Source organism: Aedes albopictus, chromosome 2 (assembly GCF_035046485.1).
Source record: "Aedes albopictus strain Foshan chromosome 2, AalbF5, whole genome shotgun sequence".
NCBI classification, from domain to species: domain Eukaryota; kingdom Metazoa; phylum Arthropoda; class Insecta; order Diptera; family Culicidae; genus Aedes; species Aedes albopictus.
Window position 1 is genome coordinate 62,470,579 of NC_085137.1, and position 22,069 is coordinate 62,492,647.

General features: G+C 42.7%; 3 protein-coding genes across 3 annotated transcripts; 2 read left to right on the forward strand and 1 right to left on the reverse strand.

Annotated features, from left to right (window-relative positions):
* The first annotated feature begins 140 nt into the window (after positions 1-140).
* On the forward strand, positions 141-12,790 carry LOC109418088 (alanine--tRNA ligase, cytoplasmic). Its single transcript, XM_019692267.3, has 3 exons — positions 141-392; positions 628-2,292; positions 11,364-12,790. The coding sequence occupies exons 2-3, from the start codon at positions 637-639 to the stop codon at positions 12,606-12,608; spliced, it is 2,901 nt and encodes a 966-aa protein (XP_019547812.3). The 5' UTR covers positions 141-392; positions 628-636; the 3' UTR covers positions 12,609-12,790.
* A 251-nt stretch (positions 12,791-13,041) lies between these two features.
* LOC109418092 (WD repeat-containing protein 82) lies at positions 13,042-14,594 on the reverse strand. The gene is made up of 2 exons (XM_019692280.4): positions 13,694-14,594; positions 13,042-13,418 (listed from the first exon to the last, which is right to left on the reverse strand). Exons 1-2 carry the CDS (start codon positions 14,409-14,411, stop codon positions 13,174-13,176), a joined length of 963 nt encoding a protein of 320 aa, XP_019547825.1. The 5' UTR covers positions 14,412-14,594; the 3' UTR covers positions 13,042-13,173.
* Positions 14,595-16,228: 1,634 nt separating this feature from the next.
* LOC109418101 (mitochondrial ribosome-associated GTPase 2) lies at positions 16,229-17,657 on the forward strand. The gene is made up of 2 exons (XM_019692291.3): positions 16,229-16,440; positions 16,504-17,657. The coding sequence occupies exons 1-2, from the start codon at positions 16,300-16,302 to the stop codon at positions 17,515-17,517; spliced, it is 1,155 nt and encodes a 384-aa protein (XP_019547836.3). The 5' UTR covers positions 16,229-16,299; the 3' UTR covers positions 17,518-17,657.
* Positions 17,658-22,069: the final 4,412 nt, after the last annotated feature.

Below are 22,069 nucleotides of genomic sequence, written 5' to 3' on the forward strand. Positions count from 1 at the left end.
GTGTAAGGTCACCTAAAAACGGAACTCGTTCACACCTATTCGCATTCCTATCCCTCTTATTGATTTCGCCGTGGTTTTATTTTGACACAAAAGTGCATCGCGGTGCATCCGAAAAAAGTCTTTCCCGGCGGGTCGTGTTGTCATTTTTGTCTCATTCGTTGACTGCGTACGTAACCGTGCGGATTGCGTTTTTTTACTGCGCTGATCTGGTGCAAATAAAAAAAAAGATCTCTAGCACAGACGGTGTGAGTGTGTGGCAAAAGGAGAATCCGTGTGGTGACAGTAGATAAAAACGTGGATTAATCGGTTAGCTGTTCTTCTACATTTCGAATCTTACCGGAAAACCGAATTTTGCGTCTTGTACGTTTGAGAAGGCATCAGATTTGGCACAGGTGAGTGACCTAATCCTTGTTTAGCTGGGGCTCCAGTCATTCAAAGCGGATGATGAAATTAGAATGCAAGTCTCGCCTGGTTTGCTCCTAGCTGGCTGTAAGTGAGTAATATCTCTGCAGTAGAGGGTGAGGAGCGGGGTGAAATGCCACACATCGCATGCAGCAACGCGATTAGTACAAAAAGTGAAAGTAAATCAATAGCTGAACCAGTTTGTTGTGCTTTTTTTTGTTGCAGGACGAGAAAATGGACACTTCACTAACCGCTAAGCAGATCCGGAATGCGTTCCTGGACTTCTTCAAGGAGAAGGAACATCTGTATGTGCATTCGTCGTCGACGATTCCCTTGGATGATCCGACGCTGCTGTTTGCCAACGCAGGAATGAATCAGTTCAAGCCGATCTTCCTCGGAACAGCCGATCCGAACAGCGAGATGGCCAAGTGGGTTCGTACGGCCAATACGCAGAAATGCATCCGCGCCGGCGGAAAGCACAATGATCTAGACGACGTTGGAAAGGACGTATATCATCATACGTTCTTCGAGATGTTGGGAAACTGGTCGTTTGGAGATTACTTCAAGAAAGAGATTTGCACTTGGGCTTGGGAGCTGCTCACCGATCGGCTGAAGCTCCCGAAGGAACGATTGTATGTGACGTACTTTGGAGGACATCCAGAATCGGGGTTGGAACCGGATTTGGAGTGTCGTGAAATCTGGCTCAATTTGGGAGTCAAGGAAGAGCACATTCTGCCGGGAAGCATGAAGGACAACTTCTGGGAGATGGGGGAGACCGGACCGTGTGGCCCTTGCTCGGAGTTGCATTTTGACCGCATTGGAGGACGCAGCGTTCCGGAGTTGGTCAACATGGATGATCCGGATGTTCTGGAAATCTGGAACTTGGTGTTCATTCAATTCAATCGCGAACAGGATGGCAGCCTGAAACTGTTGCCGAAGAAGCACATTGATTGTGGTATGGGCTTTGAACGTCTCGTATCGGTAATCCAGGACAAGCGATCGAACTACGATACCGATGTGTTTGTGCCATTGTTCGAGGCCATTCAGAAAGGAACGGGAGCTCCAAGTTATCAAGGCCGTGTTGGTGCAGATGACGTCGATGGCGTGGACATGGCCTATCGAGTGCTTGCTGACCATGCTCGGACCATCACGATTGCTCTAGCTGACGGTGGTTTCCCGGATAACACTGGAAGAGGCTACGTGCTCCGAAGAATCCTTCGTCGCGCAGTCCGGTACGCCACCGAAAAACTCAACGCCAAGCCAGGATTCTTTGCAACCTTGGTTGACACTGTCGTCTTTCTGTTGGGAGATACCTTCCCCGAAGTGAAGAAGGACCCTCAAAGCATCAAAAATATCATCAATGAAGAAGAACAGCAATTCTTGAAGACGCTGACACGAGGCCGAAATCTCCTGAACCGAACCATCGCCAAGTTGGGTGATAGTAAGGTTATCCCGGGAGATGTCGCTTGGCGTCTGTACGACACCTACGGATTCCCGATCGATCTGACCCAGCTGATGGCCGAAGAAAAGAACATGACCATTGATATGGAAGGCTACGAAAAGGCCAAGCATGAGTCCTACATCCTGTCGCAGGGTAAGGAAAAATCCAAAGCAGCTACCGTCGATTTGGACGTGCACGCCATTTCGGAACTGCAGGAGAAGAAAGTTCCCACGACGGACGATTCCTTCAAGTACCGCTATAAGGCCGATGTCGATCCTATGGCGGAGTACAAGTTTGAACCTTGCAACGGAAAGGTTCTGGCGCTGCGATCCAACAACACTTTCGTCGAGGAGGTGCAAGCCGGTCAGGAGTGCGCTGTGATTCTGGACAAGACCAACTTCTACGCCGAAAGTGGCGGACAGATCTACGATCAGGGCTATCTGGTTAAGGTAAGATTGTATGAATTGTTGTGGCTTTCTCAGCCTAAGAGCATTGAAACGGCTAGTTTGGCATAGCCCGACGTTTCGGTCCCGTGTATTGGACCTTTTTCAAGGGATAAGCAGTCAACCGTCTCTCGTTACGTCGGGCTATGCCAAACTAGCCGTTTCAATGCTCTTAGACTGAGAAAGCCACAACAATTCAACATTTCCTCCCAGTCGTATACCTCCTCCAAGTAAGATTGTATTTAATTCGTTGATTATATTTACTGTAGGTATTTATTGGCCGTATATTCTAAAAAACATTGGAAATTTTAAACTAGCAATATGAAATTTTTATTCGAATTTTAACATAGGTATTTGTTAGTTTTTGCTTTTTTCCTAGTGTTCTAATCCCCTTAAAGCGGAATATTACATTACTCCAAGTTCCTTCTTGTCTTCAATCTTTGAACCTTTGATTCAATTCCATTTTCTCTCGGATGGTGTGATGCCAATGTGTCTAGTTCTTGCCGATTACTTTCTGCTCAGCCAGGCACTTTTATTGTCGCTTTTGATGGTAACCAGATCGGTAACTCCTAGGAGCTCGGTTTCTTTTTCCACCATTTGACTTCCTGAGTTAAAAATTATCCTTTTTTATTTAATTTATATACTTTCCAACATCTTTACAAAAATATGCTCAAAAATTACATAAACATCTTTCAAGATTTCTGAGAGTTTCTTCCAGGATTTCTGCAGAAATTTTTCACGTGTAAGTATCTGTTGGAGTGCAACCTGATATGTTTCCAGATGCTTTGTACACGAATTTCTCTTAGTGATTTTCTGGGATAGATTTCCAGCAATTTATCTCGGGATTTTTACGAGATTCTTGCAGAATTTCTATGGACTTCTTCCAAAAATTATTCCTTGAGGATGTCAAAGTTCTTCCTTGAATGTAGTCAATAATTCCTCTCTTGAACTTAGAACTTTTGTTCGAGATGTCTACTTTTTCTCGGAGTTTTTTTCTCTGAAGTTCATATCAACAAAACTTAGCAGAATTTCTCACAAGGCTTCGCCTGGATTTCTTCGGATATCTCTCCGGCTATTTCATACAACTATTAAGTAAAGAAATCCCAAAACGAGCATCCAGAATCTCGCCCTCCCCCTGGATATTCAATCTTGACGCGATGGGAGGGCTTAACCCATTAGCACTTTAGTGCCAGTTTATTCACCACCGCTTGGACTTTGAGCTAGATATATCTGGTTTACGAGTTGAGCGCAAGTGAAGGAATCGGCCGTAAGTGCTAATGGGAACCAAAGGAGTATCCGTTGTGCATTTATCACAAGTTCAAGACAAGTTATAATTCAGCTTGCATAGGCCAATCTTTGTATTCATTGAATTTTCTCCAATTTAACAATAATTGTTAAATTTAACGTAACGCAAGAGTGAGTAGGGCATTCGGTACCAGCCCTGTGTGCCACGTAAACAAACGTTTTTTCGCGCTCCGTTTTTTCGAGTATTTTTTCCGTTCTAGTCGAAGTAATATCCGCGAATCGGCATCCTGAAGTCGCATAAGGTTCCCCCGGACCCTCCCGGGCACAATGCGGCCGTGAATACGCCGCACAGATTACTCCGGAGCCAAAGTTACTCCCGAAACAAGCGAGGCCTAGAGGTGGATCAAAACACCAATGAACACAATATGCATCCTCCGCGCGCGAAGAGCCCGTACATGAACGAACTATCCTCGGGGTCGTCGATTGTCGGTACCAAATCGTGGTCCTCTTCTCAAGAACTGGTCGGCCAACCTCCCAGTTGTAGCAGCGGTAGCAGCTCCCTGCACCAAGAAGTAAACATTGCGGTAAGCAATGCATATGAAATACTGCCAAACGAAGAGTGTGATGACGATCACGAAGAAATGCCGATGCTAACTCCCGTCGTGACTGCAACAGCTCCACCACCTAAAGTGAAAAATGTTCGCCTTCCCCCTATTACGGTAGTGAACCTAACCACCAAACACCTGCGGGATGTGATGTCTAAAAATGATATTGCGCAAACCGAATATCATATGAAGGCGACCAAGGCGGGTGTTAAGCTGCTGTGTATGGGAGAGAAAAGCTTTCGTAGTGCAATGAGTGCACTGAAAACATCGAACATCCAGTTCCACACCTTCACCCCAGCTGCCGAAAAACCAGTGAAAATAGTTCTTTCGGGATAAGCTATTTTACGAGACGTGCTACCGATGGGCCGCTCATTGTTATTGTTTACATTTCTAGATTGAGTTTAAATAAGGGCGAAAGTAACATGAGAGAGTTCTCTTCATCGACTCTCTCTTCTGCAAATTAAAGTGACAAGATGCAAATTCAATCGAACTTTTTTACACTTAGACGCTAGATTGCATCGCAACCTAGCGATTTATGACCATAAAGTGCAACCATACTTGCATCTTGTCACTTTAATTTGAGGAAGAGAGAGTCGATGAAGAGAACTCTCTTATGTTACTTGCGCCCTTATTTAAACTCAATCTAGATTTGATGTTTTTGTTTTCGCGAAAAGTAGCATAACATGTGGTGAGCGCCAATCAGATTTTTGCTGACAGAAATGTTTTGATTTCTAATGTGGCATGTATCAATCCCCGAGGTGCATGATATCACTAGCAGATAAAAAAAACCTCCCCGCGGTCTACGGATATTGATTATAGTGGGCGGATAGACGCATTTTTGCAGATGAATGAACCCCGTTTATTTGATGGGCCTGTGTCACATGTTATGCTAGCGAAAATGTAAATAAATGGGCCCAGCGGTTGGACTTCAAAACTGGAAAACATTCAAAAAACAGCTGATTTGAAACGTCTCATAAAATGCCTTATTATCGGTTTATGACATCTCCGAGCTTGAGGTAGAGGTTGCTTCTGTTGGCATCGTACCAACAGAGATTAAACTGTTTTCCAAGAAGGTTGTTGGCCTGGAGGAAAGTGCACTGTACCTACTGCACTTTATTAAGGGATCTGCAAAGCTCTCGGAATTGCAGAAAGTGAAGGCACTCTTCAGCACCATAGTGCAATGGCGCTACTTTGAACGGAAATCGACAGATGCTGTCCAGTGTCACCGTTGCCAACAATTCGGACATGGAATGCGGAACTGTAACCTGGTTCCTCTGTGTGTAAAGTGTGGCGAAAAACATTTTTCTGCCGAGTGTAAACTCCCCAAGAAGGCGGACCTGGAGCACAGTGATAGGAACGAAACTCGTGGATCCATCAAATGTGCGAATTGCAGTGGCCAGCATACTGCAAATTTTCGTGGGTGTCCCACCCGCAAAAACTATCTCGAGAGGTTGGCGAAAATGAGAGCTGAGCGGCGGAATCCAGCCCCTCCACCACCGCGCTCTTCGCAAGGCCGTCCAAGTGGCCCAACAAATTCGTACGCCGAAGTGCTGAAAACCCAAGGAACCAATAAAGATCTTTTCACGATGTCCGAATTTCTTGCTCTGGCGAGAGAAATGTTTAACCGGCTGGCGAAATGTCAAACAAAACAGCAGCAACTTTTAGCTCTTTTCGAGCTTACGACCAAGTATGTTTACGATGCCTAATCTAAACTACTTGCGTCTGGCTAACTGGAACGGTCGTTCCGTTCACGGTAAGAAAATGGAACTTTTCGACTTCTTGGAGAGACACAACGTGGACGTGGGAATCGTTACCGAAACCTGGTTGCAGCATGCTTTTTTCATCCGAGATTTTCGTGTATCCGTTTCGACCGCAATTCCAACGACGCAGAAAGAGGAGGAGGCGTGATGATTGTGATCCGTAAAGGCATTAGGTTTATCGAGCTCAACATTTCGACGAAGGTCATCGAAAGTGTGGGAATTTCGATCACAACGTCAAACGGAAATCTACTAGTGATCGCCGCCTACTTTCCGGGTGCGAGGAGACGTTCTGTTTGGACTCAATTCCGTCGAGACATCGCCAAGCTCACAAGACGAGCTGACCCATTCTTCATAGCCGGAGACCTGAATGCACGGCATCGCCACTGGAACTGTTCTAAGGCTAACAAAGCAGGCACGTTGCTGTATCAAGAGGCAGCTAGCCGCAATTTCTTCGTCCACTTCCCAGATTCCTTCACGTTCCTACCGTCAGGTCGTGGCCGCCCATCCACTCTAGACCTAACCCTCTCAAACAACTTGCTGGACATGACCAAACCGGTCACGCTCAACGAATTGTCATCAGACCATCTCCCAGTAATGTTTGACGTCAGTCTCTCTGGCCCAATCGCAAACATAATACCAAAGGTCCGGTGCTATTCGCGGGCAGACTGGCCTCGCTTCCAACGTGTAGTAAATTCCAAATTAGACCTGTTGGATCCGGCTGTCACAACCCTCAACAACGAAGCTGAAGTTGATGCTGCCATAGAACTCCTGACAACGATTGTAATGGAAGCTGAAGCTGTCTCGGTCCCCGAAGTTCGGAAACGAACCTATCAAGTTGCAGAAATCCCGGAGAGTACTCGAAGATTGATCGCGCTGCGGAACAAACGCCGTCGGCAATGGTACAGAAGAAGAGATCCAATCTACCGTGATATAGTACTATCGCTGAACCGCAGGATCCGAGAGGAATGCGACGAAGCAAATTTCAGCAGATTTAAGGAAACGCTTCGAACATTAAACGGCGATCGCGAAACATTGTGGAAGATCACTAAGGCGTTGCGAAAATCGTCAAAGTGTAGCCCCCCGTTGCGTCACGATGACAAAATGATCGCTTCTCCTCTAGAAAAGGCTCAACTACTGGCAAGAAGCTTTGCTCGTGCACATATGAACCAGATGCCAGACGATCCAGACACTGCTGCAGCGGTGAACGAGTCGATTGTCCTCATCGATCAGACGCATCTAACTGGAGATCACCCGTGGCTGATTCGTCCAAAGGAAGTAATTATGTGCATTAGAAGGCTCAAATCCAAAAAGTCTCCTGGGGGAGATAAAATACGGAACTGTGTGATCAAAAAACTTCCGAGAAAGGCCCACATTTTTCTCGCCAAAATCTTCGCTGCCTGCATTCGTTTAGGATACTTCCCGACCAGCTGGAAGCACGCCGTGGTCATCGCCATCCCGAAACCGAATAAGGACTCCTCGATTCCGTCGAACTATAGGCCAATCAGTTTGCTGTCCTCGTTCAGTAAGCTACTGGAGCGTGTGATCCTAAATCGTGTTGAACAACATTTGGAAGGTACACGGATTGTTCCCGATGAGCAGTTCGGGTTCAAAAGAGGCCATTCCACCAATCACCAGCTGGCTCGGCTAGTCAGGGACATAAAAACCAGCTTCACACGAGGTAAGTCCTCTGGGATGGTACTTCTAGATGTCGAGAAGGCATACGATTCTGTTTGGCAGGAGGCAATTCTGCACAAGATGCTACTTGGAAATTTTCCAATGTACATATTGAAGATTATCCGCTCCTTTTTGTTAAACCGCTCCTACCAAGTGTCTGTCAATGGGCATTCATCTGATCGCCACGAAGTACCCTACGGTGTCCCACAAGGTGCTGTGCTGAGCCCCACGCTCTACAACATCTTCACCGCTGACCTGGTGATGCTAGATGATGTCCAGTACTATCTCTTCGCTGACGATACTGGCTTTATTGCATCAGACTCTGATCCGGTTATTGTGGTAACCAAGCTACAAGCGGCCCAAAACGCCATCGAGAGGTACCAAAGAAAATGGAAGATAAAGACTAATGCGGACAAATCCCAGGCGATTTTCTTCACTCGGAAACGAAGTCCACAAAAACTACCGCAAAGTGAGATCTCTGTTTGGGGACGCCAACTACCATGGTCGGACGACGTAGGATATCTGGGCTTAACCTTGGACCGGAAGTTAACATTTGCTGTCCACATTAAAAACACTTTAAGTAAGTGCGACAAGCTTACGAGAATGCTGTATCCGCTGATCAATCGACGGTCGCACTTGGACACAAATTCGAAACTTTTGCTGTACAAGACTGTATTCAAACCAGTGATGACATACGGTTTTCCCGCGTGGTTTCACTGTGCAGCTACCCACAGGAAAAAGCTTCAGGTGAAGCAAAATCGGATTCTGAAAATGATAATGAATTTAGATCCATTCCACCCCACTGAAGATGTCCATTTCACTGCAAGGATGGAGCAAATCAACGAGTGGTTCCAACGTGTGCTCCCAAAGTTTTGGATGGGATGCGCCACATCAGCAAATCCGCTGCTGCAACGTTTACCGCAGAGACTGTGATATTAGGTTTAAGTTAACTTTTCCTCTAACTATCCCAACAACCCTTTATGCTATTTCAAAGGTTTTTTTGCGCTTTTTCCTTTATCTTTAAATTAACTGAATGAACTAGTTCTCTAATTTGTATAGATTGCTTTACTAGAATTATATAGCTGTTGCAAGGAAAGCCATATCTCAGCTTATGGAAACAAATTGTACACTAAACAGAATTAATATTGAATAAATAAAAAATGAAATGAAAATGAAGAGTGAGTAGGGGAGGCCTCTGCGTTACACTCATCATTCATTACTTGAAATCGAAAGTACACAGGACAGGGGACGCTAGGATAAGTTGACTTACAGCCTTACAGATTAGATTCATTACAATTTGAAAATTATGGACTGATTAGGTAAAGATAAAACTGTTGATTATAGGAGTTTATATTTGTGTTTCTTATTTTTATGGGTTTTGTGAATTTATAAAAGTTGACAAATAATCATTATCATTTTTCAGTTGACTGAACTTTTTTGTTTTTATATCTTAGACGGTATTATTTCACTGATAAAAAAAGCAGGAATTTAGTTAGGACTTAGGACGGTTGACAATGTAAAGGGTTACGATGGATATAATATTACTTTGGACTGAGATGATCACAGATATGCAGAAGACGACTAGCGAAATTAGGAACACAATTTGATACATTATGGACTATATTTTGACAAATAGGGTTTGACAAATGTCTTTACAATATCGAATGGAAGCTCAAAAAGTGTTATCTAACACTAATATGAGAGTTATTTGGGTATGATGCTGGTGCTGCCAATGACTAACATTGGTTATTGACACTATTGATAATCAGCTTGAAATAATTTTCAGAATGTATTATAAAATAATTGAGGATATTATCTGAATATTGTTCGGGGAAGCTGTCAGAAAAACTAGTTGCCCATATCGGTTAAAAACGCTAGCTCTGGTAGCTGTCTTCGAATAATTTTCAGAAATATCAAATGTTTAAAAATTAGCTACGACACATTTTTTTTTCTTTTTGCTCTTTGTATATTTCTTAAGAATATATTCCCATATATTGGCCCCTATATCCGAGGCGGTAAACGCACGGGTATTCAGCATGACCATGCTGAGGGTGACGGGTTCGATTCCCGGTCGGTCCAGGATCTTTTCGTAAAGGAAATTTCCTTGACTTCCTTGGGCATAGAGTATCTTCGTGCCTGCCACACGATATACACATGCAAAATGGTCATTGGCAGAGGAAGCTCTCAGTTAAAAACTGTGGAAGCGCTCATTGAACACTAAGCTGAGAAGCAGGCTTTGTCCCAGTGAGGACGTTACGCCAAGAAGAGGAGGACAAAGAGCAAAAAGAAAAAAAATGTGTCGTAGCTAATTTTTAAACATTTGATATTTCTGAAAATTATTCGAAGACAGCTACCAGAGCTAGCGTTTTTAGCCGATATGGGCAACTAGTTTTTCTGACAGCTTCCCCGAACAATATTCAGATAATATCCTCAATTATTTTATAATACATTCTGAAAATTATTTCAAGCTGATATATAGTACTCTGAAGGCGTTAACATAGACATAGGGCCTGATTACGAGTGTCACTTCATGGTGAAAACAAAAAAGTGACACCGGTAATAAGGACGGTGAAAGTGATTCCCATTTGATTAGCCCACAACTTTTTCACCGTGAGTTCGCAATGTGTCACCGTGATCGATTTTCACCGTGAAGTGACACTCATAGGCCCATAGACACCCTTTTTTATCTCTGAATGTTGCCCAGTGTCCTCGGAGATTTTTGATTATTGAAATATTGTTCAATTATCAAATCATGTTTGGAGCTTCCATTCGATCAAAACACTAGTGCGATGGGGAAAGTTAAAAACAGTATTTTTAAAAACTACTACGACCCAATGCTATTTACTACACACTTTGCTCAAGTTGACGGCATCGTCTAGTCCATCGTGAGTATTGGTCCTAGTAGGGGGAAAGTTGGGAAAGGGTCCAGGCTTTGCTATCAGCTGTCCTGCAGCTCCACCTGGTCACTCTTCAAAAAAAAAAAAATCCCAAAACGAGCATCCAGAATCTCGGGACAATTTAAAGATTCCGGGAATAATTCGGGGAAAATCTGTAAAAAAATCTCAGTCGGATCACTGCAAGAAATCCGGTACGACTACGAGGATAAAACTGACTCTGAAAGCAGTCACGGGAAAAAATTAATGAGAAATATCAGCAACAGCTGCTACAGAAATCCCAGAAAACACTCCGGAAAAAAAATCTTAGGAAATCTTAGTCCAGGGTAATTCAAAAAGAACTCTGAAAGGCATCCCAGGACCAACATCGGAAGGAACCTTAAGTAGAAATCTCAGGAATGGCTCATGTAGCAACTTCGACAGAAACATCGGTAAGATCTCCTGGAGAAATCCCAAGAGAACACCGGAAGGAATCGCGTAAAATCTCCAAGGGGAAATATGAAAGAAATTCCGCGACAACTTCTACGATTTATCCCAAGGAATATACATATAGACAAATCCCACGAAAATTTCTTTGAGCAAAACGCAGGAGGATCTCCAATAAAATTCCACAAGGCACTCTTGGAGCATTACCGGGAAAACTTCTGGAAGAAATTCTGTGTCATCCTCGTTGTGAAATTCTGTGTCATCCACGAGATATCGTGGACTTTTGAACTCCGGCCGATTTCTCGTGGATGACGCAGAATTTCTTTCAGAAGTTTTCCCGGTTATGCTCCAAGAGTCCCTTGTGGAATTTTATCAGAGATCCTCCTGCGTTTTACTCAAAGAAATTTTCGTGAGAATTGTTCGAACGCTTAATCACTGGTTTCTCTATTCTAAATTTCGTTTGCTTTTGTTAGGTTAACGACGAGAGCACCGAATTCAACGTCAACCTGGTGTACAACCGTGGAGGCTACATCATCCATATCGGTGTCGTGGAAGGAATCCTGCGCGTCGGAGATGAAGTCGCCTGCCACATGGATATCCTCCGTCGTCAGCTAACGATGAAGAACCACTCGGCCACCCATGCTCTGAACCATTCCCTACTGAAGGTCCTCGGACAGGATACCGATCAGCGTGGCTCGTTGGTCGTTCCGGAGAAGCTCCGCTTCGATTTCACCAACAAGTCCGCCATGACCGTCGAACAGGTCGCCGAGTCGGAACGGCTCACTCGCGAAGTGGTCAAGAAGAACATGCAGATCTACGCTAAGGAGTCCAAGTTGTCGGTCGCTAAGAGCATCAAGGGTCTGCGATCGGTCTTCGACGAAGTATATCCGGATCCGGTTCGTGTGATTTCTTTCGGTGTTCCTGTGGAAAACCTTGAAGCCAATCCGGAAGGTGAGGAAGGAGTGGAGACCTCGGTTGAATTCTGCGGTGGCACCCATTTGCATCAATCCGGCCACATGTGGGACTTTGTCATCACGACCGAGGAAGCCATCGCCAAGGGAATTCGCCGGATTGTCGCTCTGACTGGACCGGAAGCTCTGAAGGCTCTAAAGAAAACCGAATTGCTCGAAAATGAGCTCAACGCTCTGAAATCCACCATTGAAGCGGACAAAACCGGAAAAGACTCCAAGGAACACGTCAAAAAGATTGTCGAGTTGAACGAAGACGTATCTCAAGCGGTCATTCCCTACGTCAAGAAAGACGAAATCCGTAACGTATTGAAATCGCTGAAGAAAACTCTCGATGACAAGGAACGTGCCGCAAGAGCAGCCGTTTCCACAACCGTCGTGGAGAAAGCTAAGGAGCTGTCGGAAGCCAACAAGGAAGCGCTGTTCCTGGTCCACCGGATGGAGGCCTACAACAACACCAAGGCGCTGGACTCAGCCCTGAAGGAAGTTCGCAAAATCAACCCGGAACAGTCGGCACTGTTCGTCTCATCCGATCCGGACTCGAAAAAGATCTTCTGCTTGGCCTCGGTTCCCAAGTCGGCCGTCGAGAAAGGACTGAAGGCCAACGAGTGGATTTCGCACATTTCGCCGAGCATGGGCGGCAAAGGCGGTGGCAAACCGGAATCCGCTCAGGCTTCCGGTGGCAACTTCGACAAGGTGGAAGAGATTTTGGAACTGGCACGCCAGTTTGCTGCTTCCAAGCTGTCGTAAATCATTGAGGCACCGAGTAAATCCTACACCGGAAGTGCATTTTTAATCAATTAGTTTTGGATATCAAGATAAGTTCAATTATTGGAATACTTGCTACTTACATTATACAATATCCACACATAATCTAAAACGCAGGCGATTTTTCCTTTTTTTTTCGAATAAACTCCAATGAAAGCTAGTAACATTCTGTTTATAATTTTGTTTATCTGAAAACGATGACAAGGTGGCCACCCATGACTTATCTGATAAGTCGTTCATGTTATGAGAAGGAAAGGGTTGAGAGAAACGGAAATTTGCAGTAACGCCCGTATTATTCGTAGGTTGAATACATTAGGAGGAAACAAAAGAGCAGAGAATGCTATTTTAAAGTGCAGTAAAAGTCAGTAGAAAATCACATGGGAATTTCTCCAGAATAATGCAACACATATAATACTTACAGAAATACTTATTTATTTATCTTATCGATAACCTTACGACGACATCTCGGTTAGTCGAGTTTAAAACAATTCAAAATTACCGTTAGAATGCCTGTCCGTCCTTCATTCTTCCTCCCATCGTGTGATCCTTAGGAATCTTCCGCCGTCGGAAGCCAGAATGCCATATTGGTACAGGCCGATGCAAGCATCATGAACTTGGGATTGAACTGCACACATTGAATCGGTCCCGGATGGTCACCGTTGAGGACGCATATCTTGTACCCAGTGTCGGCGTTCCACACGTGAACCCGTCCGTCCGTGCTGCCGGAGAAGATGAACTGCGAATCCGGACTGAACGATGCCTCTATGGGAATGCCTTTGTTGTTTAAGTGGCCTGTGGAGAAACATTCAAAAAATGCAATGAATATGGACCCATAAGCCGATGCGCTAAGCACGTGGATATTCCCGGCAAGTTAGGGAACTTTTCGTGTTGAAAACATTTTTGATTTCTTGGGCTGATTGATCTCTATTGAATTGATCTATCGTCATCTGTTCATTAGTAGAGGACGCTTTCAGATAACAACTGTGGAAGTGTCATAGTTCAGAAACAGGCTTTGTCTCAGTGGGGTTGTTAAGCTAAGAAAAAAAAAAACCATCGTTCCAACTTACCGGTAAACGTCTGCAGCGGCGTTCCGTGGAAGGCGTCAATCAACCGAATGATCGATCCGTTCGTGCTGATCAGAATGGTTTTTCCATCGCGCGAGAACTTTAGCCCTGTCCAGTCGCACTCCTTTTCCTGGTTCAACTTGAACGTCACAAAGGGTCCCTTATCGAACGACCGCAAGTCGTACAGCTTGATGCTCTCCGAATTAACACCGGCAGCAAAAATCAGCCCCTCCGGATCGTACGCAGCCACTGGACGTCCATTCAGGTGCATCACGCCCTGACAGTTGGGCGACCGTAAATCCCACAAACGAAGCGTTTTGTCCAACGAGCCGGACAAAAATGTGTCCTCTACCGGGGAGATGTTCAAAGAGATGACCTTTTTTGTGTGCCCGGGGAAATATCGAAGGTACTTGTTGTCGTGAAGGCTCAGATATCGAATGGTATCGTCCACCTTTGTCGAGCTGTGAATTGCGGTGTTGTTTGCGTGGGTGAAATGAATCAGATCCACGCCATACTTTTTAGAATTGACCGTCCGTATCTGGGTTCCTTTCTCACAATCGAACAGCACAATCTGATCGTCTTCGCTACAGCTGATCAGCATCTCTCCATTGGACGAATAGTCGATTGCGTTGATTTTATCCGTGTTTTCGCGGAATACTTTCGCCACTTTGAAGCTACGAACGACCGAATCGGTCAGCTTCATTTTGACCACGGCAGACATTTTGGTGACTCAAATTGGCCTTCGCCTGGCGAAGGATGCACTATTTTCACAAGAAATGGAAATTACCAGCCCGTTTACCGGAAAATACCTGACAAAAATACGATTTTCTGTATTTCCGCACCGCTTGTTGTTTGGATTAGCACGTAGCGGCGTTGGTTTTTTCAATGCGACTCTTGAAATGTCAAAAAAGAAACGCCATCGAAATTTGCCGGGCGAAACCGGCGAAATGCGTGCAAGCAAAGCGAGGGATAGGATTCGAATGAAAATCGTGAACGTACTCCACGCTGTAATGCACTTTTAGACTGGTCCGGTTTTACGAAAAAAAGTGTTGCTAGTCGAAAAGTGTCGCAGGGATTCAGAAGGCTTGCGTCCGGATTCAGAATAAAACGATTTTTTTTGTTTAGAATGAGGAATAGCAAGGAATGCCAAACATTTTTCATGTTATTATCCTCATTCTCTACAAATCCAACTTCCGAAAGTCGAAAATTCTGGGTTTCAACTGCACGGAGAATACAAAAAAGTGGACATACGGGGAAGATTAGAGGAGCACTCAGCCAAATAACCTTAAGATTTCCATAAGGCCCAACTTATGAAACGGCCTTTAAATAATTCATAATGATTCGGATGAATTTCATAAGGTCACTCTATGACGTAAAATCGTCTCACAGCTTGGCTTTTATTGATGTTTAGCAGCATGGTATACTCAAGCGTCGGTAGCCGCGTGGATAAAACACGGGCTCGGTGATCCCGACGTTCATGGATCGAATCCAGTCTGCATCATTTTAAGATTTTTTTGTTCTTTTCATAAGTCTATCTTATGAAATTTGTCATAGCAAGCACGATCAATTTTCATAAGGAATTCTTATCCCTGATAAAAAACGATCATAGAGATACAACAGAATGTAGTGTTACAACACGCTGAAATGAATGGTAGTTACCATGATTTCAATTGTTTAAAACGATAGAGTAACAACAGACCCTATGGTTTTCCACCATAGCATGTATTGTAAATGTCACTTTTACAATAGAAAATGGGGGTTGTTATGTATCTTTACCATAAAAAAATCCAAATTTTCTGGAGCAAATTCAAGTCAACTACCATTCAATTTATGGTGTTTTTATTATTGAAATATCTAGTGCCATTCATTTTATGTGCACATATTGTAGTTCCAATACATAATTTTCAGCAGGAAAATAAGTACACAGATTTGTTGTTGAACAATCAACTTTATCATTATTCAATGGAAGTTTATGGCGATTTTATTGTATATTTTTATCAGGGATAGCATCCATAAGAATTAGTTATAGCAAATTTTCATAAGGTATTTCGATGAATTTCGCTAGGTTTTTTCGCTGAGTGAGGAAGGGTCTGAAATTGCTGAAAAATGAGAGACGTCATATATATTTGAAGCGTACTTCAGTTGGCTTGATTTGATCTGTTTTAGCCATCACGGTACTCAACTTTTACCATTGTGCAAAAGTGCATCAGTGAAGATCCGTCATTCACGCTAAAACTGCTCAGCACTAAAATGTGTAAGACCTACTCATAAGTGCATAATTTCCGGACCACACAAAAATGTGTGACAGTTACACATTCTCAAAAACCAGCTCGTACACTCGTCTAGATGCGAAATGTTGATTTTTTTTTGTCTTCCAAGGTCACTAGTAAACCTAGCTAGATTGGCGTACACAAATTTTTGCGAATTTAACGATTTTGCGGACACTGGAGCTGATTTTGTAAATGTGCAAGGGTTACACATTTTTGGTGTGGTCTGGAAATTATGCACTTTAGTGCTGAGCGGCGTTAGCGTGTACTCACTAATCGCCGGTGTTGTAATCGTTCAAAACCAAAAAACATCCAAAAATACGTAGTTTTTAACTGTAAGTAATGTTCCCCTCGATGCTGAGAAACCTGTGCCATCGAATACCGGCCCGCCGGACGGTGCTGCTGCTCGAAAATGCTAACTTTTCCTCCCAACGTGTGGCGATCGCGCTACGAAGCAGGAAGGCCAAGTCGGAAAAACCTACCGTAAGTATTCGGATTATTTCAGGATGTTTCGGATAAAATTCAAGGTTTCATGTCTTTCCGCAGACACAATACTTCGTGGACTGCAAGCACGTTCGAACAGTCGGCGGCAAAGGTGGTGATGGTTGTATCTCGTTTCTGCGGCTGTGGTGCAACGAGAATGCCGGTCCGGATGGTGGCGACGGTGGAAACGGAGGACACGTGGTGCTACAAGCTAGTTCCGATGTACGAGATTTGAACCACGTAACGACGCTGCTTTCGGCAGAAGAAGGCGACAAGGGACGGAACAAGGACTGCCACGGCAAGAATGCCAGTCACACTGTAGTAAAGGTGCCACTGGGGACGATTGTTAAAACCAGCAACGGAAAAGTGGTTGGCGATCTGGACGCGGAAGGGACAATGTTCGTGGCTGCACGCGGCGGAGCCGGAGGAAAGGGTAATCACTTCTTTATAAGCGATTTGGAACAGGCTCCCCAGGTGGCGGAGTTTGGAGGACAAGGCGAGGACAAATCATACATATTGGAACTGAGGAGCATGGCACATGTGGGATTCATTGGGTTGCCAAACGCGGGGAAGAGTACACTTCTCAGAGCGATTTCCAGGGCGCGACCAAAAGTTGCCTCCTATCCTTTCACCACCCTAAAACCACACTTAGGGATGGTCCAGTACGACGATTACGAGCAAATTGCCGTGGCCGACCTGCCCGGCTTGATCCCCGATTCCCACAAAAACAAAGGCCTTGGAATTCAGTTTCTAAAACACGCGGAACGGTGCAATGTCCTTCTGTTCATCGTGGATGCATCTTCCGAGGAACCGTGGAATCACTATCACACTCTGATGCACGAGCTGACCATGTTCAGCGAGGAATTGGCCAACCGCCCAAAGATGATCATTGCGAACAAAATCGATCTACCGGAAGCGGAAAAAAACTTGGAGCTGCTGCAGCACCATGTGGACGTTCCGGTGATACCGATTAGTGCAAAAGTAGGAACAAATGTTTCCGAGTTGCTCAAAGAAATTCGAGTGGTCTATGATGCCATGAAAAAGGAGAAAAAGCAGGAAACAGAACAAAAGCCTTAGAGAACAAACGTCGAGTTATAATACGTTAGATATTTAACCAAATGTAAAGTAGCAACTAATGGGTTATCGTTTACAATAAAACGACATATGTATACAGAAGAACCGATGTAAAAATACCAACCCAGCTTCGAGATAGAGCATCCTGAAGATTTAAACTTCTTTCCGATACACTCCTTATGAATTTATTAAGGTACACCGGGGCAAGATAAAACGCGAAGTTTTGAAATACGTTTCAATAAAATTTGGAAATTTATCCTTTGCTAAAAGATTGTTTGAATCGAAAACTATGTGTTATGGCAATCAAATTGTTTATCATCATTAAAAATCATGATAACCCGTTGTTTCATCTTATCCCACTCGTTTCAACTTGCCTTGGTGTACCTTATCATCATTATAATCATTTTTTACTGCCAATGCTTTGAAGATCCTCGAGTAGGAAGATTTTTATGGGAATTTGAGTATTATTAGTGACTTCTTTACAATTTCCTCGTCGGATTTCCGGTTAATCTCCCGTTAGCTGTTGAGGTTTGGAATCGCCTATCCGACGATGGGTGACTAGATCCGTGTTCCTACCAAATATTCAATATAATACTGGTTTTATCAGGATTTTTTCTAAAGATTCCATTATAGATTCCTTTTAAATAATTTTCCACGGGCTCCTTTCAACTGCAATTCGATAAGAAATATCTCCCTATAGTTCCCCTCGTACTTTTTTTTCCATAAATTTCTTTAAAAATTTCTCCAGAGATTCCTCCAAAAATTTTCCAAAGAATTACTATACCCAACTAACATTTTCAGTGCTATCAGCTTCAGTCATTTGCTTTCTGCCTTGTAACAGGATTATTGAAGCAGTGACCGCTGAATAAAAAGACAGCTGGTTAAAAATAAAGCTCAAGCTAATACACAGCTGCAAAACAAGCATACAACTACCCAGCTCGGTTTTCTGAAACCAATTACTAGCTGCTAGAGCTGCCTTTTGCTCCCTACTTATTATTATTATTATTATTTTTCTTAATGAGGTTTTCAACTCTTGGTTGGTTCGCCTCAAGACTCCACACTAACAAAATGCCTAGTTGCTACTATACAGTATAATTTATAATGCTGACAAATCTACAAACCAGCAGCTCTTTGAAGCTCGTTATGTGATATTATTACAGCTAGAAGCTGTAATAAAAAAAAGGTTGGTGTAACACGGCTTGTCGGATGTGACCAGTATTGTCAAAACAAAATACTTTACTGTGTGAAGAATTAGCAATAAGTTAAAATTCACAAAAAAAAAAAAAAAAAAAAAAAAAAAAAAAAAAAAAAAAAAAATACTTTACAGCTACTTTACAGTGTTGTGAACTTATTCTGGTTGCTTTTATTGCACTTCAATCCAACTCCGGAAATGTTTCCGGAAGATGAGCTAATCGAATAGGAGTCCCAACTCTGGCCCAACCAATAAAACAACTGCTTTTTGCAGTAAGAAGAGAAAAGAGGTATGACTTGGTGGCATAGAAACTGCTCGCATGTGTTGGGGAGACTGAGTAGACTTGATCCCTTTTTTTTTGCATAACGTGACGACCCATACAAAAAAAATTGAGGTCTTATAGAAAAAGTGTGACATGGGAGGGGGTTGGAAATGGTCGATTTTTGCGTGACATAATTTGTGTGTCACCCCTAATGTGTATGTAATCCTCGAGGGATCAAGTCTCCCCATGTCACTGTTGTATACACTAAGGTGCATTAATTAAAATATTTATATAACAGCCTTAATCGGATAAATACGTTTGATAGTATGGTAAGTGGGGGCAGGATGGGTCACCTAAGAAATGGATCCCTATAACATTCTGAATATAAATAGCATTTCTCTGTTTTCTATCACGACTTCCAGATACACTAGTCAGCTATGATATAAGGGTATAGAAAGGTCATACAGTTTGAAACCTGCTTCTTGACAAACAATTCTGGAGCTCGATTAGAATAGGTCGTATGTGCTTTTGTCGATATAAAATTCGATCAGTTTATTTTAGTCATTGTAGCAATATGGCAGATATTTTGCAAACTTTTAATGATGGAACAGAAAGCCTGTTTTGTGAGGATTCTGCTGTATGTATCAACTTTGCTCAATTTCAACGGTTTTCGCTATAATAAGCGAATCCAACTGATCGAATTTTTAATCGACAAAATCACATACGACCTATTCTAATCGAGCTCCAGAATTGTCAAAACATGACCCATCTTGCCCCACCTCATTTCTACGGGGGCAAGATGGGTCAGCTATCAGAAATTCGATTTTTCTCCAACAAAAAATACTAGATCTTCTATTTTTTCTCTATACATCTAAGCTTCACATACGTACAGATTACATGAAAGAAGTGTTGAAACATATCGGTAGATTATTCTCAGAAATAGAATATTTTTATTCAGGTAGCCATAAAAAACTTTGAAAACTTATATTTTTTGTAGAAAAATATTAAAAATATGTTCACAAATTTTCAGCGCTCTAGTCGCTTCTATAATGTAGGTCACATAATAGCCTTTCTATGAAAAATAAAACATTTTTAAAAACTATGCAAACATACCGAAAAATTAGGGTGACCCATCTTGCCCCGTCTACACATTACACGTAGTTACATGGAATGTATAGCATAAGGAGTATAACGAAAAAATATTTTGTTTTTATTTTAAAAACAATATATCACTTTTTTGTGTATCCACGTCGTTCATCTGGGAAAATTATAGAAAGATTCAAAAAATAAATAGTACGATTGAAAACGGTACTGACCCATCTTGCCCCCTGACCCATCTTACCCCCACATACCATATGTTATTTATACTAGGGTATTGGTTCCCTTATTAAGCATGTGGCTCCCATTTTCATCCTACGAAAAACAAAGGTTTGAAGCGCTGTTTGTTTTGTTTCATATTTTTGTATTTTTTGTTAGAAGTGAGCACGCATGAAAACAAAAAGAACGGAATCAATCGGTGCCGTAATTGCTTGTTTTCGAATAGGATGAACATGGGAGCGTGAGATTACTGATGGCACACATACCCTATGTGCTGTGAAATTTTGACACGATTTGGTTCAATTTTCACAAAGTTATTGAGATTTTTCGGAATCGCCTAAAAGATTTCTGAAGGTCTGAAAACAAGCCATTAGTCATTAAAAAATAATGCAATACATACACAATCAAAATCGCTTGTAGCCAAAACATTGTCGTCTGTCCAGATGTAGTTTTGGAAAAAAATATACTAGAAGGAAACTGTTTTTGGTCCCGTAACGTGGGTAGATCACCTTAGAACGGTGCGCTACGGTGTAAGATCTACCAAATTGCATCTAATTTTAATCTTACTATTTTGCTGCCAAAAGTGGTAGCATTCCAGATTAAAATTTGATGTATTTTCGTGATGTTTATATTTTAATTAATGTTTTGTTTTTAACTGCTAATAAACCTTTTGTTTCAGGGGGATTCAGGTAATTTTATTGGATAATAATACCATTTTTGAAAAATAGTAACCGTAACCAGCGTATCACTTATGCTATATTTAGTATCTATTACTTAATCCTTTATTCTCTTTTCAGTGAATCCTACCGCCATTCCTGGTGCACTAATCAACCTTTTTTTTAGCAAATCATCGTACACATCACCATATAAATATTTGCGAACATATTTATACATCTATATCGTGTTATCTGGAAGCGTTTGGTACGGGAGGTCCACGCTTCCATCTTTCCCTTTGATTTCAAGGTGTAGAATGTTTTCAAATATTGACTAGGTATGTTGAAATCGTTCTATCCCTTGAAATATTCTCTACGGTACATGCTGCGCAGTTGGCCTGGCCGTTAGACAAGAAAAATGATAGACTTGAAAAGTCTTCATTTTCCAGGATGCATTCAAGTAATGGCTGCGTTAGTGTGAGATTAGATTAGATTAGATGCTAGAAGGAAACTGTTTTTGATCCCGAGAAAATATGGGGGGAACAAGTCTCCCCAGGGATCAAGTCTCCTCAGTCTAGGGTGACCATATGGAAAACAAGCGAAGGAGGACATTTAGACCAAATTTGGTTGAAAAAGGAGGACATTTGTATAAAAAGGAGGACGCTTATTAAAGCAGCAGTAAATGCAAAACATATTTTCCACCAGTCACTTTTTTGTATTTGACTATTGTTGCACACTCCATGTTATTCTTATGAGGTGTGCAATATCTGGCAAATTTTTAGCCGTGCAACAATTGGAAAATTACCCTATAATGCATTTAACTGACTAGCATTTCTTCAAGTGTATCCAGATTATTCAATAAGCTGAATTGGTCGGGTCAGAAAATTAATTGAAATCTCAAATGACATCGTTTCTAGTAAACCTACTACATACATACATTTATTTGTTCCACATCATTAAGACAAGACATAATCAACAATAGTACGCCACAATACTCGGTTTGTGGCTGCCGCTCTCCATCCTCGGTCACGCCCAATGCTCGCCAAGTCACGCTCCACCTGGTCCGCCCATCGTGCTCTCTGCGCTCCACGCCTTCTTGTGCCAACCGGATCAGTTGCAAACACCAGCTTT

Excerpts from the sequence above, each read along its gene's own strand:
- LOC109418088 (XM_019692267.3), top strand. The coding sequence starts at position 637 with ATGGACACTTCACTAACCGCTAAGCAGATCCGGAATGCGTTCCTGGAC. Across the intron at positions 2,293-11,363 it reads ATCAGGGCTATCTGGTTAAG|GTTAACGACGAGAGCACCGA; the intron begins GTAAGATTGTAT and ends TGCTTTTGTTAG.
- LOC109418092 (XM_019692280.4), bottom strand. The coding sequence starts at position 14,411 with ATGTCTGCCGTGGTCAAAATGAAGCTGACCGATTCGGTCGTTCGTAGC. Across the intron at positions 13,419-13,693 it reads GCCGCTGCAGACGTTTACCG|GCCACTTAAACAACAAAGGC; the intron begins GTAAGTTGGAAC and ends GTTTCTCCACAG.
- LOC109418101 (XM_019692291.3), top strand. The coding sequence starts at position 16,300 with ATGTTCCCCTCGATGCTGAGAAACCTGTGCCATCGAATACCGGCCCGC. Across the intron at positions 16,441-16,503 it reads CCAAGTCGGAAAAACCTACC|ACACAATACTTCGTGGACTG; the intron begins GTAAGTATTCGG and ends GTCTTTCCGCAG.